At 39.7% G+C, this 19,251-nt stretch overlaps 2 protein-coding genes across 2 annotated transcripts in view; both read left to right on the top strand.

Moving 5' to 3' along the window:
- Positions 1 to 12,295: 12,295 nt before the first annotated feature.
- Positions 12,296 to 15,533, top strand: LOC130369052 (secreted frizzled-related protein 5-like). Its single transcript, XM_056573753.1, has 4 exons — positions 12,296 to 13,700; positions 14,280 to 14,449; positions 14,621 to 14,713; positions 15,226 to 15,533. The coding sequence occupies exons 1-4, from the start codon at positions 13,417 to 13,419 to the stop codon at positions 15,531 to 15,533; spliced, it is 855 nt and encodes a 284-aa protein (XP_056429728.1). The 5' UTR covers positions 12,296 to 13,416.
- A 2,291-nt stretch (positions 15,534 to 17,824) lies between these two features.
- HDAC10 (histone deacetylase 10) overlaps positions 17,825 to 19,251 on the top strand; it is a 177,485-nt gene continuing 176,058 nt past the window's right edge. Inside the window, exon 1 of the mRNA XM_056573747.1 lies at positions 17,825 to 18,265. Within this exon, the coding sequence (XP_056429722.1) occupies positions 18,250 to 18,265 (16 nt within the window). The 5' untranslated portion in view covers positions 17,825 to 18,249. The remainder of the gene's footprint in view (positions 18,266 to 19,251) is intronic.

The following is a 19,251-nucleotide window of genomic DNA, read 5'->3' as shown; positions in this document are numbered from 1 at the left end:
GCACCAAAGACCGTACCTAGACCCTCTCGGAGCAATGAGAGTTTGTCTGTTCCAGAGGTACCAACGTACCTAGGCCCTCTCGGAGCAATGAGAGTTTGCCCCCTGCACAGGTACCAACCTATGTACCAAGGCCCTCTTCTGACATGGAGAGTTTGCCTGCTTCCAGGGTACCGACGAAAGTGTTTTGCCCCATTCCTAATTTGGAGATGGTGCTCAAGCCCTATTGCCCCACTTACATTCCGGCCAGTAAGCCTTTGGCCACTCTAAATCCTACTGTTAACTTTTCTACTCTCACCAATGTGGTGTGGAAGAGTTACATTAACTCCTCGCCTGCTCCAGATGTTAGCAGATATAGAGGATCTACAAGAGGCACAAGAAGATTCAGAAGAAATGTCTTTTGAAGGACTGTAAAGTAATGTTTATTGCTTTTTTGTGCTAACCACTTTTGTTTTACAGTAACAAAGTTCAAGACATGTGCCTAGCAGGACTGTGCTAAGATTTTTCCAGTTTTAAGTTCAGCAACGTAACCATCAAGCTTTGTGCCTGACCATCAGGTCAAGAGACTCCTAGCCAGTAGGAGATTCGTAAGTTTTGTGCCCGGCTAATTGTGGTAAAGCCGTGTTTCCTATAGACTCCTAGTGTAGGTGGACTGCAGATCCTTACATGACCGTTTTATGTACTTAACCCTATATTTATAGGACTTTCTCGCCAAAATGTTGCACTTATCAGGTGTATGCTCCTTACTCTTGTGGGAGTATTGATAAATGTATAGTAAAAATGTATATGGTTCTTGTACACAAGAAGAATAGCTTCATGTCTGTGTACATAAAAGTAAGTCAAGGTTGTACCCAGAAAATTGTCCGCTATATGCACGTGTACACCAAACACAAAAATGTAAATAACTTGTACACATGTACATACAAAGATATAAAAATGCTAAAAGGTGTTTTAGTAGTTACTTAATAGGTGACGCCCCGGCTCCTCCTAGGGTAGTTTTGCTGCTGTCGCCAATCGCTAGCACCTTTCTCAACAAAAACAGTAGGGTAACTTACCATTAAGATAGTACTTGCACACATAGTACTCTAGACTACTCACTTAAATGTACTACCTTAATCTATTTCAGTACATACACAAAAATAAAATATATCTCACATTGAAGAAACACTTAGGAATTGTAGCCTATTGATGTCCAATTCCTGCCACTGTTAGGCACACTCATATGTCTTTTCTCTGTATTACGTGTGTGAGATGCTCTACCTGGCCAGTAGGTGCTCTTGCGAATTGAACACGTATTTCTAAAGGTAACCTAGGTAGGTTATTTGGAAGTGCTCTAGGGGTAAGTAGCGTGTAGCCGATAGACCCTAGCAGCCATCTTACTGTGACCTAGCTTCCGGCTAGCCAGTATACCACTCGTGTACTAACAGGTAACTTATTGTTGGCAAAAAGAAAAACAATTGTGAGATTTCAAAATGTATAGTCAGCTTGAAGCTAAATGTATAGAGAGCTGTACTAATGTCTAGTTAGCCTTATAAATGTTATAGAGAGCTATAATAAATGTTTAAGGAGCTAGAAACTAAAGGTTAGATAGCTTCATCACTGTCTAGGTAGCATCAAAATGTCTAGATAGATTCCTATTGTCTAGTCAAGATACTAGTAAGAGTATCCAGAGAATGTGTTTAATGTTTACTTAGGTTTTGTCAGGATGTATAGAAAAAAAAAAAAAAATATATATATATATATATATATATATATATATATAATCCTGTTTTAGTCCTAGTTCCTCTGTCTTAGGGGACAGGCGTCGAGGTCGACATATTTTAAGTGAGGGGGTTTGTGGTGTCCCGGTACCATATTTTATACGTTACCTATGTAGAGGTCCCCATAGTCAGAGTCCCTAGGACGTCGGGGTCCCTCTTTTCTAGTCTTCCCCTTGTCACCTCTCACTTAGCCACTAAATGTATATTAGTTCTTTCTGATATTTATACAGTAATAAGTATAAAAAGTGTATATATTGAATTGTCTACCTGTTTGTAGCATAACAGGACCTGCGGGTCATGTGATCAGATGGAAAACTCTATGGTTTTGCTTTAGGACCTTAGGAGGTCCCAGTGACGTGGTGAGTGACAGCTGACAAGGAGCAATCCAAAACGGCCCTGCCCCTATAAGGGAGCGGCGGCCATTAATCGCTCTCTTGTTCCTTCGCTGCTGATGAGGACAGATCTGCGCAGCTATCTTCTGCAGTGACTAGGACCAAGCCTTGCGGCAACGGCCATTCATAAAAAAAACTGAGTTATATCAATCCCTGTTAACTTCGCAAGATCACCAGACTTAAACAGACCCTTAAATCCAGACAGATCTCTGCACAAATCCTAACTCTATTAATCCTTGAATAAGTCAATGGTCCGCAGCATCTGTCAATCATTGCTGAGCTGTATAGAGACTGTATTACTAAGACTGTTGCTGTTAAGTGGATGTACCGCAAGTACTTCAGTAAAGTTTATGCAAGTTCAAGTTCATCCCTATTGTGGACCTTCATTCATTTAAGCACGCACTTATCGTTTCTGGGAAGGGTGGCGATAGGCCGAAGATTTACCTCAGCGTATTAACCCTCACCCTGGCGTCACGAGTGACAGGGGTTAAATTAACCCCTCAAATACCGAAGCAACACCCTCACTGTATTATATCCCCCCAAGGGCTACCACATTCATGACAAAGAAGAATGGAAAATCCGTTCTGGATTCAGATAAACCGAATATCAGAAACGGAATAAAAGCCCTAACGTAAGAATTGAAACATTGTGTCGGGACTTTGCAGATCAAAATCATTTGTTAAATTTACGTGCATTCGAAAATGAATCTACGAATACTTGAGACTATGTGGTGGGAGAAAATTTTCGCACCACCAATCCCGATCGGAGGCCCTGGATAGATTCCAGGAATTGGTTGAGAGAGATCTGGTGAAACTGCATGAACGATGTAATAAGAATTTTGTTGGCAATCTAAATAAAGCAGAAAAAACAGCATTGAAAGAACTCATCGAAAATGATTATGTCACGATACGTAATGCAGACAAGGGGGGAGCATAAATGTGTTAGACTCGGGATTTATATAAAAAAAACTCAGTCTAGAAATGCTATCGGACACAAATGTATATAGAAGAGTAAAAAGTGATCCCACTAACATTTGTCAAGTTAAATTGAAAAAGGTTTTGAGTGAAGGGGTAGCACTGGGTGCGTTTGATAACAAATTAGAAGAATATATGTATGTCAAAAACCCGGTAATGCTCGTGTTCCACTCACTGCCCAAGGTCCTTCCCTCCACCTTTTAGACCAATAGTGGAAGGCATAGGCCCCCTTGTGGAAGATTGGGCGAGTGGGTGGACCACAATTTGCAACCTATTAGTAAAATCACTCCTACTTATATTCGTGACACAAAACATGTCATAAATACATTGGACCACATCACGTGGGAACCAGGTTTTTCCTGGGCCACATGTGATGTTGTACTGTATCCATCGATACCGTGGGACAAAGAAATGGTTGCTATCAGATATTGTCTGCACCATTACAGTTGTTACTCCCCTGGCTTGCAAGAATTTATTTGTACAGAATTGGAATTTTTGTTACAACATAATTTTTTCATGTTTGATAATCAGTTTTTCTTTCAGGCAAGGGGAGCCCCTATGGGGTCGAAATATTCACCTTCATTGGCAAACATCTATATGATTTACTGGGAGATTTGTTTTATTTTTACTCCGGATAACCCCTATTCACACCACATCATGTGGGTGGGTCGTTTTATTGACGACCTACTACTGGTGTGGAGGGGATCTGAGGGTGACTTCAAAGAGTTTATGAGTTACATTAACAACAACGAGTTTAATTTACAATTTACATCTCACTACAGTAGAGAGTCAGTAAACTTTCTGGAAACTTTCATGGAGTCAAAATTAGTCCATACAGAAAAGACACAGTAAGCAATTCAATATTGCTTGCCAATTCTTGTCACCCGCGTCATGTGATAAAAAATATACCGTTTGGGGAATTATGCTGAATAAAATGCAATTGCTCAGACCCAGATGCGTTTATAGGGGAGAAATCTAAATGGAGAGAACATTTTCTTGAGAGGGGTTATTCTATGGAAGATATAAAAGTAGTGGAGGTAAGAGCAGACAGAATTGAAAGGGAAACATTTATAGCGGAAAGGGTAACAATAGTGACAAATAATAATAAAAAATGGAAAGGTCCTAATAAGAAGATAAATGAGCTCAGCAAAGAGGAAGGTAGAACAAATAGGAAGCCTACGTTTATAACAGCCTATAGTAGCTAGTTTGTATACATAAGATGGATCATTAACAAGTACATACCTGTCTTGGAAATGGATCCAGCATTAAAAGAAACGGTAGAGGCAGGAATAAATTTAGTATCAAGGAGAGGCCCTTCTTTAGGTACTAAATTAGTATTAGTATTTAACAGCAAATAGACAACAGAAATTGGCTTAGTACCACGGGAAACTGGAAGTGTGGTCATAGGAAATGTATAACATGCTCACACATGCAAATCAGTAAAGAATTTATTTCTTTTGTAACTGGGGATAAATATGCCGTAACATCCTACATCAACTGTAATACCAACTCAGTTATTTATCTAGCATCATGTGACATATGCCAGCAACAGTACGTGGGTTGTACAAGTAACAAATTAAAAAACAGAATTAGACTGCATATCTCGGACGCCCGAACAGAGAAATTCAATGTGTCTGCATTGAGCAAACACTTTAGAGACAAACATGCAGGGGACACGAGGAGCCTTAGTGTTATGGGTATCGAGAAGGTCAGGAATAATGCCAGAGGGGGAGATATAAAAAGAAAATTATTAAATCGAGGGACCTTCTGGATGTTTGTGCTAAACACCAGGCACCCCTAGGGTTTAAACCATAGACTAGATTTAATCATGACATACTGATTACTATCTTTATATGTATTTTAGTTTATTTAGTTTGGGCTTATGATTATATAGAGATTTTTCATTCTATCCTAAGTAGAAAATAGAAGAACAATTTAAATAAAAACTAGATAATAAGCAAAAAATTTTAAATAATAAAAAATACAAATTAATAAATAAATAATAAATTAAAAACTAAAAAAAACCTTCTCTTCCTAGTTGCACTGGGCGTTTTCTTGTAAACCAAGAGACAAATTAGAACATCAACAGTGTTTTGAACGATATATATATTTTTATAATTTGATTCACGCTATATTATCTCCCCCTCTCATTTTTTCAGGTGTAAATAGGTACCAAAAGATTATATGGCTGTTATTCTGATATTTCTGATATTCAGTTTATCCGAATCCAGACCGGATTTCCGTTCTTCTTTGTCATGAACATGTGACTAACGTTTTTAGCATTTATATGTGTGTTTTACAAATGTCTTGTTACTCTATGACTAAGCGCGAAAGTGTGAAACGCATCAGAGTGTTTTAACGTGTACTTGCAAGCCTCTTAATAAAGATATACCCTGTTGGACTTCACCTGGATGCTGGACATTTCCTTTTCTTGATTTTGCTGTACGTGAAGCCAGAGGCCGGACCGGCGGGTCCTTGCACAGGTGTTTGCCTGATCTGGGTGAGCTGTTTTCACTTGAAGTTTTCTACCTGTTACTGCACTTCCCTCCACCCACCGTACTCTACACTCTTTATTCGTACACTTCCCTCCGCCTACCATACTCTATTCTCCTGATTCCTCTACTTTCCTCTGTTCCTGAGCTCCCAGGGGTGTACTGAAGAGGGTCATATGTACTTTTTGATTTCATTATTTCAAATTCAGTAGGTTGAGGGCATATGCTATATAAATGGATGGGCATAAGGTAAAAAAAAAAAAGTTAGAACTTCCCTCTCTCAATAGTTGGCTAGTATGATTTAGATGGCATAAAATCTGTATGGAAAGAAGCTCTGCTGTTTTCAGTAGCATCCCTAATATGGATGTTATGTGCACGTTCCTGAATATAATTTGGCCTATGTAGGGAACTTACAATGCTGAAGCCAAAACATAACTGTTCCGTATTCTGCATAAAAAAGCTATGATCAACTCTTGTTTCACAAGATCTGTTCATCATACTTACATTTGTTCTTTGAACATTCAACACCATATTGTCAAATTAATTCATAAACTGATATCCCTGAAAGTCAGAACAGCACTTTTTATTAAGACAATCACCCAGATTTCTGTTCTCTTTTAGCAGCAACATATGTTAGGAGAATAATTTCACATTCACATCTAATTTTTAATATTAATAAGGAAATTTGAAAAAAAAGCTTTCATTTTTGTTCAACCAAAAATGTATACCTAAATCAGTGGTTCTTAACCTTGTTGGAGGTACTGAACCCCACCAGTTTCATATGCGCATTCACCGAACCCCTCGTAATTGGAAAAATAAAATATGATTTTTTCAAATTCAAAACATAGGAGGTAGATATTTAAGAATATATTTATACATATGTGCACAAATTTAACAAAACCATTAAGAACAAAGAACAAAACCATGAAAACACGATTTTTCACACAAAAGCATAATGAATATTTACTGCAAATCAGTGTGACTTCTGCTGTTGTCTTTCAGAGACCAGTTCAGAAATGCGCGGCTTTACCTTGGCAAGTGCCACTCTCATGTCATTTTCACAACAATTGCAGTGTTCCCCTACATTAGGCAGGCAGTGTTTCCCCCACATTAGGCAGGCAGTGTTCCCCCCACATTAGGCAGACAGTGTTACCCCACATTAGGCAGGCAGTGTTCCCCCCACATTAGGCAGGCAGTGTCCCCCCCCCCCACATTAGGCAGGCAGTGTTCCCCCCCCCCCACATTAGGCAGGCAGTGTCCCCCTTCCCCCATATTAGGCAGGCAGTGTCCCCCCCCCACATTAGGCAGGCAGTGCCCCCCCACATTAGGCAGGCAGTGCCCCCAAAATTAGGCAGGCAGTGCCCCCCCCCCCCACATTAGGCAGGCAGTGCCCCCCCCCCCACATTAGGCAGGCAGTGTCCCCCCCCCCACACACACACATTTGGCAGGCAGTGTTTCCCCCCCCCCACATTAGTCAGGCAGTGTTCCCCCCCACATTAGGCAGGCAGTGTTCCCCCCACATTAGGCAGGCAGTGTCGTCCCCCCACATTAGGCAGGTAGTGTTCCCCCACATTAGGCAGGCAGCATCCCCCCCCCACATTAGGTAGCCAGTGTTCCCCCCCACATTAGGCAGGCCAGTGGTCTTCAACCTGCGGACCTCCAGATGTTACAAAACTACAACCCTCAGCATGCCCGGACAGCCGTTTGCAGGGAGTTTTAGTTTTGCAACATCTAGAGGTCCACAGGTTGAAGACCACTGATGTAGGCAGTGTTCCCCCACAGACATAAAGCCTCCAGCCATATACAATGTACGGCTGGAGGCTGTATGCCTGTGTACTGCCCACTTCAGTGCTCCGACCACTGCTCCGGCAATAGCAGTAGGTCTCGGGACCGGTGGTCGGAGCACCGAAGATAACGTGCCGCTGGTCCACTTACCAAGCTGGAAAGTACGTCTTCCTCCCTCTCTATCCTCCAGCCCTCAGCGCCTTCATTTCCATAGGCGCACGCACGTGACGTCAGTGACGTCCCAGCTTGCGCTATGTCCCAGCGGCCCTGCGTTTTTAAACTTAACGCGGGGCCGCAGGGAGTTAATAGTGATGGGGGAATTGCCCCGTCGCTACAGGACGGGCAAACACCGGCTCTGCTCGGGGCCCCAAGCAATTGCTTGGTTTGCCTGTCCTGTTGCGACCTCCCCTGCCGAACCCCCGGGACTGACTGACTTACATTAAGTCCGGAGACAAGTGAAATGAATAACAATAATTATCTCATTACAATGGCACCTGTCATATGGTGCAATATACTGGGCAGCAAGTGAATAGTCAGCTCTTGAAGTTATTGTATTGGATATAGACAAAATGGGCAACCTCATGAATCTCAAGATGGCTGGATGACTCTGTCAGAGGTAGATGGCTTGGTCTTGTGGTGTGTTCCCAGTATGTAGTGGCCAAAATCTCCTAAAAGTGGGAAGGACAACTAATGAACAGGTTACTGCATCCTGCGTGCTCAAGATTTACTGATGCTCATAGGGTATCAGTAAAGGCAAGCCCATCTGGTCCAATTCCCTAGAATAGCTGCAATAGGACAAGTTTCTGAAAAGTTAAAGGGGTACTCCGGTGGAAAACTTTTTTTTTTTTTTTAATAAACTGGTGCCACATAGTTAAACAGATTTGTAAATGACTTCTGTTTAAAAATCTTAACCCTTCCAATACTTATCAGCTGCTGTATACAACAGAGGAAGTTGTATTTATTTTTGTAGTTCTTTTCAGTCTGACCACAGTGCTCTCTGCTGACACCTCTGTCCATATCAGGAACTTTCCAGAGCAAGATAGGTTTGCTATGGGGATTTGCTTGTACTCTGGACAGTTCCTGACATGGACAGAGGTGTCAGCAGAGAGCACTGTTGTCAGACTGAAAAGAAATTCAAAAAGAAAATAACTTCCTGTGGAGTATACACTAGCTGATAAGTACTGGAAGGATCAAGATCTGTTTAACTTTCTGGTACCAGTTGATTTAAAAAAAAAAAAAGTTTTCCACCGGAGTACCCCTTTAATACTAACTACAAGCCAACGTGTTAATAAATGTAAAGTTATGAATCCGGGTACTAATAACCTGTATGCATCATATGTCTTGGGGGGGGGGGGGGTTAGACTGTGAGAGTCAAATGAAGGATCTTTGTGTTTTTATAGATAAAAGACTACAGAACAGCATGAAATGTAAATCAGCTGCTTATGAAATCAGCATGATATTGTCAAGTATAAAAAGAGGCATGGACTCGTGGAACCGGGACATCATACCACTGAAGAAAAAAAGGTGTAGTAGCCTTCTTTATCATAACAACTATGAATTTCTGGAACAGTTTACATTAGGAACTGGTCACAGCAGGAATATTCTAACGCTTCACAACAGGGTTATATACAATCCTAGAACAAATTACCATTAATGCATATGCAGAAATATAGAATCCCCTCCCCATTCACCATACCCCTTCCTTTCACCACCTTGGTTAAACTCGATGGGTCAGAACTGTTTTGGCGGCTTTAAGGGAACCTACGCAATATTAGTTAGGCTGCTTTCACTATAGTGCATGCACTATTTTTTCCGTTCTTTCTGCCATCACAAAATAACGTCCGTTATTAATAACGGGCTATGACGGGTTAAAACGGATAATGTAAAAATCCCATAGACTATAATGGGATTTTGTAACGGCTGTTTAACGGCCGATTTTCAGGGTTTTCATAACGGAACATATATAACGGATCATTAAAAACGGATGAATGTATAGTGTGAAAGCAGCCTTTTGTGAATTTTATGAAAATATTATGGGAATGTGTCTATCTTGCTGGGATCTGCAATGGTCATTTTAAGTCATTTTTTATAATTCATAGATAAAGAGGTTGTTCTTCCAGGACATTGCATGGTTGAAGAAAAAAATTGTTTTTAGCAATACAATAAGCTGCAAACTGAAATCTGGACAGACACTATTGAGATTTACATAGGGATGTGGGGGGTAAGTTTTCTTCACATCCACATGATCACATCTATTCTATGTTTCAGGGTGGTTCCAGGTTCTTTGTTTGCTATTATTGAATTGTCTGAGCATAATGGGAGCTCAGTGTAGGTTTATCCTGTAGCTGAGGCCAACCTGAGTTTTGGCTCCATTTTCCCAACTTCCTACCATTGCAAGACTTGCCTCTGATATGCTGTACGCTTGTAAATTAATTATGGTGGCTGACAATTTATGGTGCTAGAGAAGCAAATATTTAACTTTGGCAGTCTGGCAATAACAAGAAGCAAATTACTTCCCAAAATACTAATATTGATCCAAGCACAAAATGTGCCTTTTCTAGAGGATCTGTTTCCTGTGTCATGTCTTCCTACTAAGAAGACTTTGATGTATAATCCAATTTCTTTTTACAATTCATGACAGTTTTAGGCAGTAGAGAGGGAAGAGTGAGATCAGCTACTGCTTGATGAACTTGACAATGAAGTGTTAATGGCTAGTGTTTATCTGTCCAGGTAATTGCCCTGGTCTTGTCTCCTCCTAATGAGGCCAGGGAGACAGGCATCTCTCTGTCTGCTGTCAGGGCAGGTGTCTCCACAGATCCAGGGACAGCATTTTGTTCAGTTCTACAGACTCAAGTGGTTTATTTTTAATTTCTGTTCCAAGTGACATCTCCAGAAAACAACATACAATATGTAATGTGCTGTTAATTAATATAGTGCCATGTGTGTAACAGTATAGTCAGTAGGAACAGCTTGTTTGTGCCAGACTTGTACATTTATACCATGTCTTGTAATAAGTATTTCTAGGGAGTCGGGGACATTTCAGTCTTCCTGATTAAGAACAGTTGTGACTTGTGTTATGATAATTGAGCATGTCTCTGCATAGGGTGGGATTCCACAGCATATTAATATAAAGCATTTCAGAGACATGTGTATTTGAATCTTTCTGAGTTGCAAATGATATATATATATATATATATATATTTCTTTTTATAAAGCTATTTTTGCACAAATAAATGCATTTAGACAAGACTGCATGATGCAGCCTTTAGTTTAAGATCTTACTTCTGTGACCAAGCAGTCTTCTTATTGTATGTTTAGGGTAACACAGTAGGTTTAAACCTAAAGCTTTATGATCTGCTAGTAAACTACAGACAATGGTGAGCAAAGGTAACCTAAGGAATAGAGATTTGGCCATGTGCAGATGAACATTCTCATATCAGAGCATTCACCTATAAGGCTGGGTTTCCACATGGCAGAATTTTATGCAAAGCCAGAAGTGTAATCGGTGTAAAAGTATAAAGGGTGTATAAGAAATAATAAGAAATGACTAAGGCTCCATTCTGTGCGCCAACAGGCCGTTCTGATACACGCCATCTTCATCAATGGCAATGCACGTCCAAGCAGCTTTGGCTTAACCTCTTAAGGATGTAGGGCGTACCTGTATGCCCTACGCCCGGTCCCGGTATTTAAAACGGGGTCACGCCGTGACCTAGCGTCATACCGGGTCGGTCCCAGTAGCTAAAGATAGCCGTGACCCTGGGCTAATAGCGTGCGGCACAGATCGTTGTGCCGCGTGCTATTAACCCTTTAGATGCGGTGATCAAATTTGATCGCCGCATCTAAAATGAAAGTGAAAGCTTCCCGGCAGCTCAGTCAGGCTGATCGGGAATATCACGATAAAATAATGATGTCCCGATCAGCTAGCACAGGAGCGGAGGTCCCCTTACCTTGCTACGTCGCATCCGATCAGCGTTTGATTGCTCCAAGCCTGAGATACTGGCTTGAGCAAGCGACCGTCTATAACACTGATCCATGCAAAGCTATTGCTTTGCAGGGATCAGTGTAAAAGATCAGTGTCTGCAGTGTTATAGCCCCCTATGGGAGCTATAACACTGCAAACGAAAAGTGAAAAAAAAAGTTAATAAAGGTCATTTAACCTCTTCCCTAATAAAAAGTTTGAATCACCTCCCTTTTCCCATAAAAAAAAAGAAAACAGTGTAAATAAAAATAAACATATGTGGCATTGTCGCATGTGGAAATGTCCGAATTATAAAAATATAGCTAATTAAACCGCACGGTCAATGGCGTACGCGTAAAAAAATTCCAAAGTCCAAAAAAGTGTATTTTTGGTCACTTTTTATAGCATGAAAAAATGAATAAAAAGCGATCAAAAAGTCTGATCAATATAATGGTACCACTAAAAACTTCAGATTATGGTGCTAAAAATTTGCCCTCATTCCGGCCCGTACACGGAAAACTAAAAAAGTTATAGGGGTTAGAAGATGAGAATTTTTAACGTATAAATTTTTCTGCATGTAGTTATAATTTTTTTCAGAAGTACGACAAAATCAAGCCTATATAAGTAGGATATCAATTTAACCATATGGACCTACAGATTAAAGATAAGGTGTCATTTTTACCGAAAAAATTTTTCTTCAATTTTGTCGCACAATTAATTTTTTTTCCATTTCGTAAAATGACTAATGTCACTGCAAAATAGAATTGTTGGCGCAAAAAATAAACCATCATATGGAATTTTATGTGCAAAATTGAAAGCGTTATGATTTTTAGAAGGTGATGAGGAAAAATGAAAATGCAAAAACGGAAAAACCCTGTGTCCTTAAGGGGTTAAAGAATGAACAATGTGCAGTAAAATTCCAATAAAAACAATGGGAGACTGCTGCACCTGAGTTTCAAAGCAAATTTTTTTGCGCAAATAAATTGCCACTGCTAGTGTTTTTTTTTATTATCATCATCTTTTGAGAGAAACACAGGGGATAAAATGACAAATAATAATGCATATACTAATACCCACTTTTTGGAGGGAAAACGCCACATAAACTGCTCCAAAATAAGGAGGTAGTTTTCTGGCCTTTTTTAGGTAAAAAAAAATTAAAATAAATAAATAAAAAACACCAAACAAAAGTTGTGTCTGTTTATAGCTTTAGGCTATTTTTTTTGTCCCAGCGGTTGGACCCCCAGCGATCAGATGCTTACCCCATATATTGTAGATAAGAGATACGTTTTTCTTTGCTGGATAATCGCTTAAAAATATAACTGTCAAATAATTACTTGTAGCTCTTGCAGATAAATATACTGGTTAATTACATATGTGTAGTTGGTATACAGGAGCCTTGCCCCTCAAAAGGGAGAAATTATGTGGATATCAGATGTCTACCAGATCACAGAATCCGCCGGATAATTAGAACAGTCTGTTATGTATGTTAGGCTCCAGACTGAAAATTGTGCTTATGCCAGAAAAAAAAAAAGTCTTGATAATACCTGGTAACATGGGAAAAAGCATTCTCTGAGACTGTAAAAATGTTTTAAGAGACATAGAGCAATTAGCAATATCAAAACATATTGTAAGTCCGTTCTTAGGATACATCAGGTCAGCATTCGTACAGTATAATGCAGACTGGCCAAGCTCAGGAGACAGCCAGTCTGTCCAGGCTCTCTTACTTTTCCACTTAGCATGTACATAACAAAACCCCCAATTTGTCTCATTTTAATATCCCAGTCTACATGATGCAGCGTAGTCTTGGCACTTTCAAAGTAATGAAATCTATTATGCAAATGTAACATTCAAGGGAAGTCTGCCATGCCGGTGTGTCTCCACCTCTTTCGTTATCACAACAATCACCTGAGTGGGCAATGAGTCCAAGTTGTGTCTTGTGTGTTTTGATAAGCCATGGATAATGAATAGGTAGGGGCTTCAAACATGGTATATAAGCAACTGAGACTACAGCAATGCCAGTACCTGAGCACTTGAGCAAGGCTTGACATCTCCCACAAAATGACCTCTTCTACTGTCTTCCTGCTCCTTACTGGATACCTTGTTGGACTATGCAAGGCATTTGATATTGGATTATCCACAAGATGTGTCTCTATACCTAAAGAACTTGGTATATGCCATAACCTCGGCTACACAGAGATGAGACTTCCTAACCTGATGGGGCATACCACCATACCTGAAGTTGTGTCCAAGACAGCAGAATGGCATAAGCTTCTGCAAACTGGCTGCCACCCATATGCCCGAATGTTCCTATGTTCCTTGTTTGCTCCAGTCTGCCTTGACACGTAAGTGCAATTTTCAATATGTCTAGTTTTTAGGCACAGACAGTAACGCATCTCTAGATTTTATTACCCATTGCATCATTTGGAAATGCCATTTAACCATTGTTCATGTTCCACAGTGTGCATTTTAATCTATATTATCTTTTTAAAGAAATTGAGCCCCTGGAACAAAATCTTTCATTATTGAGCGCTTTCTGCTGGGTGAATTTACATCTACTACTAAGTGGCTGCCATAAACTGCTTAGTATTCTTCATTGTGCAGTTAAGCTCTGCAAAAAAAAAATAAAAAAATAGATTATTCGCTATTTACTGTACTAAAAAGCCCACTTTGTGTCTTGACCCTTCCTACACAATTTGCTAACTCCTGCCGCACTGCAATATATGTATTTATAATCTGTTAGGGGAACATACTTTCACATGCTGGTATATAAATACTGTTTGGAATTCTACTAGACTTCCACTGTATTACCATACGTAACATTAAAAAGCATGCTGAGTGATTTAACTACAAAACCCAGTCACAGTAATATTTTCTTTTTGGAGTTAACAAAGTTGTAATTTTTTTCTTTTTTCATGTTGCAGGTTCATCCAGCCTTGTCGCAGTATGTGTGAGGCTGTGAGGGACAGCTGTGCCCCTGTGCTAGCGTGTCATGACCAATCCTGGCCTGAGAGCCTGAACTGTGATCGATTTCCAGCTGGTGATGATATGTGCCTGGACACCCTAAGTAAAGAATACCAGTATTCATACAAAGGTAATTTTGATTTCCTGGCAAAAAGAATATAAATATATTATAATTAATATATATTAGTAATTATTAGTATTATTCATAATTAATAATAATATTATTCATAATTAACCTAAAATGACTTTTTGAAATTTTTTGGAGGAACACTCTAAATTAAAGGTTACATTTTTTTTTCAGAATTTCCCAAACCAACATGCCAAGGCTGTCCATTGATTGAAGAGTCTTATTCATACAGGGGTGCCTTGGGAGCTTTTTGCGACAATGACTTTGGTAAGTTCTTTGGTATCCATGGTGAGATGTTAGCTGAAGTGTCACAAAACCCCTTTTTAAACTTTTTTTTATTATTATTATATTCTATTCTGTTACATGTAACCGCATAGGTGCTGCTTGTCTTCTTTCGGGCAATTTGTACCATTCTGTACCAAATGATTCCAATATTGCAGAAGTAAATATAAACTCTTAATCCCTAGGTGTTGTAAAACAGTGGGAAGCTGAGATAACACTAATTAGCTGATAGTGTTAATGTCTTTCTATGCTTGTGTTACCAACCCACTGACACAGTTAGGCAAAGTATATCATTAAGATCCCAATTGCTGTGTTTTAACATGCAAAGCTAAAAAAAAAAAAACTAATTACAACTAGAAAATGACACAATGCCCTTGTTACAACTCACTATTCTGAGGTTATACTATGATAATGGAAGGTAGTTTATTTATGGCATAAGATGGGTACTTTTGAGATTAAGACTAATCAAGTCATTCTTTGGTTTTTTTTTCCCACAGCTGTGAAAGTAAAGTTGGCAAAAAGAAAGTTTGCTTCAGGACATCATGAATATGTAACCGAGGGCCCTGTAGAATTTATTAACCAAGGATTGCTGCTTCCATTTGACACACGCAATCTGATTGAACAATGGCTAAGAATTAATGAAAACTGTGCTAACAGGATGGTCCGACACTCCAGGTCCATGGTCTACATTTTAGCTGGAGATATCCAGAATGGACAAGTTCTGGTCAACAGAGTATTCCACTGGCACAAGAAGGACTCTCAGCTGACTTTGGCCACCAGAAAATGGAGGCACCATAAATGTTAATATAACAATATAGACTTTTGTCAGTACTTAACCAAGGCACTCTATCAGATGTAAATAGCTATATACATAAAATATATATATATAAATATTTTAAAGACTTACTTAGGCAGTTGGCAGTTATGTATTTCAGCATCCTTTGCCAAGCTGCAAGTGAATCATATGGAAATGTAAAAATATCTAAAGTGTAGATTTTGAAAATATATTGACAAACTTTTATTTCAATCTTTAAGTTGTCTATCTTGGTAAACTAATATGTTCTAACTTATTTTCTGTTAGGGAAGGTAATGTTAATAGGTTAGGATATTTCTGACACACCATATTTGCATTGGTTGTTCTAAATCAGACTGTGGCTATGTTCACACATGGGCCCAGATTTATCAAACTGTGTGAAAGAAAAAGTGGAGTGAATTTCCCATAGCAACCAATCACAGCTCAGCTTTCACTTTACCACAGCTCATTAGCTGAGCTGTGATTGGTTGCTGTGGAAAAATTTCTCCACTTTTTCTCTCACACAGTTTGATAAATCTGGGCCATTGTTTTTAGTTCTATCTTTTTACACACTTTTTGTGCAGCCATCTTTTTTCTAGAATAACAGCCAAGAAACAAAAAAACATACAAAGACATAAGTTTGACAGTTTGGGACAAAACTGTCTGGTTTTGTCTATAACAACCAATCACAGCTCAGCTTTCATATCTCTGGTAAACTGAAAGCTGATCTGTGTTTGGTTGTTATAGGCAAATTACTCCAGTTTTTGTTTGTGACTGACTGATAAATCTGGGACACTCTGTTCATTATCAGCTGTTTTTCCATTAAACTCAATAACTGGAATAAGATTTTTTTTGGTGTGACAAATGGGGGAAAAATGATGTGTGAGCATAAGCTGGGAGTAAACAAGTTTAGTTTACTGCTTTTCTTAAAATGTTATACACAAAACTCAAATCAATGATCATATAGTGGAATATAGATCGCAAATACATGATGTAATGACAACATATTTAAATATTTGAAATATGTGGTAAATGTGCAGCAAAATCTACATGTATAATGCAGCTTCTTCTGTGGATTTGTGGTATACAGTTTTTAGAGTCTCACTTTTTTCACATTTTATTATGCTGCAGCCTTGTGCTAAAATAAAAAAAACAAATGAAGTTTTCCCCTTTGTTGTGCACTCAATACCCCATAATGGTACAAATGTTTGCTATAAGTATTCAGATCCTTTACTCAGTACTTTGGCAGAGATTACAGCCTCCTGTCTTTTTGGGTATGATGCCACAAGGCTTGCACACCTGGATTTGGGGACTTTCTGCCCTGTCAGGTTGAATGGGGACCATCGGTGGACAGTCATTTTCAGGTATCTCAGGAGATTGGCTTGAGTCAGGCATCTGGCTGGGACACTCTGTGTGCTTATGGTTCTTGGGGGAGATTTATCAAAACCTGTGTAGAGGAAGAGTGGAACTGTTTCCCATAGCAACCAATCAGCTTGCTTCTTTCATTTTTAAAGAGGCCTGTAAAAAATGAAAGAAGAAATCTGATTGGTTGTTATGGGCAACTGCACCATTCTCCCTCTACACAGGTTTTGATAAATCTCCCCCTATGTCTTGTTTGAAAGTGGACCAGTCTGAGGTTCAGAGCACTATGCTTGAAGATAGGTATGCCAATCCAGCACGTCAATACAACAGTAAGGCTATATTTCCACACAGTGGGGGAGATTCATCAAAACCTGTCCAGAGGAAAAGTTGCTGAGTTGCCCATAGCAACCAATCAGATTGCTTCTTTCATTTTTGAAACGGCCTGTGAAAAATTAAAGAAGCGATCTGATTGATTGCTATGGGCAACTCAGCAACTTCTCTGGACAGGTTTTGATAAATCTTCCCAATATATTTCCTTACTTTAGGCTTTCTGTGTTTTTTGTGGGATACTGTTGGCCAAGTGATGAGAAGTGCCTGCATTCTTCCAGGCATGGCGCTTAAAATTTTAATCCTGGTTTCATTAGACCACAGCATCTTGTTACTCATAGGGGGAGATTTATCAAAACCTGTCCAGAGGAAAAATTGCTGAGTTGCCCATAGCAACCAATCAGACAGCTTCTTTCATTTTTGAAAAGACCTCTTAAAATTAAAGAAGCAATCTGATTGGTTGCTATGTGCAACTCAGCAACTTTTCCTTTGGACAGGTTTTGATAAATCTCCCCCACAGTCTCAGAGTGCTTTAGATTCTTTTTTGCAAACATCAGGTGGACTTACATGTGTCTTTTACTGAGGAGAGGCTTCTTACTGAACATAAAGCCCAGACTGTGGAGTGTTGCAGTAATGGTTGACCTTCTGGAAGTTTCTTCCATCACGATCTTTGATGCTCTGCTAGATTGACCATTGAGCTCTTGATTATCTCTCTTACCAAGGCACTTTTCGCTGGATTACTTAGTTTGGTGGGACGCCCAGAGCTAAGAAGATTCCTGATTGTTTCAAACATCTTCCAATTTAAGAAATATTAAGACAATTGTACTTATGGGAACTTTCAGTGGAGCAAACATTTTTTAGTAGCCTTCTCCGGATATGTTTCACCACACAATCCTGTTTCTGAGTCCTACAGGAAGTTGATTCCTTCTTCATGGTGTTTTTTTCTCTGGTATGCATTGTCAGCTATGAGATCTTATAAGGACAGGGGTGTGTCTTTCTAAATCATGTCCAGTCAACTGATTGACTCCAATCAAGACACATGGGAGGCCCCAGAGGTAAATTTAAAGTGTCAAAAAAGGTCTGAATACTCATGTCTATGCAAAATTTTAGTTTTTAGTTTTTTATAAATTAGCAAAAAAATTATTTATTTTCACATTCATATTATGGGGTATTGAGTGAATATGGATAGGGAAACTTTGTTTTTGTTTGGATTTTTATTTTTTGTTTTAGCACAAAGCCACAACATAATAAAATGTAAAAAAAAAAAATGAAAGGGCCTGAAAACTTTCCAAATGCATTGAATTATTGAATTTACATTGTTGAAATTTGTTTGAACATATCCTTAACCGGTTGCTGTCTAAGGACGAGCCAGCTCGTCCTGAGACGGCAAGCGGTGTATGACACGGGGCTCCTGACTCGAGTCCGTGCCATACCGGCCGGCCCCCAGATGATTCCTGTAGCTGGGGGCCACTGTTAATAGCAGACGTGCCGTGACTGTGGCGACCGGCTATTTACCCTTTAGTCAAAGCTGACAACGGCGTCTAAAGGGACATTTAAACCATCCCTGGGGGTGCAGTGGGGTGGATTGTCGCAGTGCTATCACGCACGTGGGGGGGGGTCGATCCACTGTGGAGGTAGCTGGAGTGCTTACTTCTCCTGCTGCGGCTGTCCTGCCTCTGTGATTGATAGTAATTAAACGGATCCCTCCAAGGAACAACCCAGGATAGAGGCAGCGCACAGGACTTCAAAGGTAAAATGGTTTATTTACCCGGCATGCAACGCGTTTCGCTGGATAACCAGCTTCATCAGGCATCAGGCCTGATGAAGCTGGTTATCCAGCGAAATGCGTTGCATGCCGGGTAAATAAACCATTTTACATTTGAAGTCCTGTGCGCTGCCTCTATCCTGGGTTGTTCTTTGGAGGGATCCATTTAATTACTTCGCCTGTGTGTCCAGGAGCAGCTGCCGTTCTTTGCCCGTTGCAGGGTCACTTCACGCCTTCACCATAGTTGTACTTGGTCGTAGTACAACTATACTTGGT

This window comes from Hyla sarda, chromosome 4, assembly GCF_029499605.1.
Source record: "Hyla sarda isolate aHylSar1 chromosome 4, aHylSar1.hap1, whole genome shotgun sequence".
Classification (NCBI taxonomy): Eukaryota; Metazoa; Chordata; class Amphibia; order Anura; family Hylidae; genus Hyla; species Hyla sarda.
Note: the sequence above shows the minus strand (reverse complement) of the source record. Positions and strands in the feature narration are given on the sequence as shown.

Excerpts from the sequence above, each read along its gene's own strand:
- LOC130369052 (XM_056573753.1), top strand. The coding sequence starts at position 13,417 with ATGACCTCTTCTACTGTCTTCCTGCTCCTTACTGGATACCTTGTTGGA. Across the intron at positions 14,450-14,620 it reads ATACCAGTATTCATACAAAG|AATTTCCCAAACCAACATGC; the intron begins GTAATTTTGATT and ends TTTTTTTTTCAG. Across the intron at positions 14,714-15,225 it reads TTTTTGCGACAATGACTTTG|CTGTGAAAGTAAAGTTGGCA; the intron begins GTAAGTTCTTTG and ends TTTTTCCCACAG.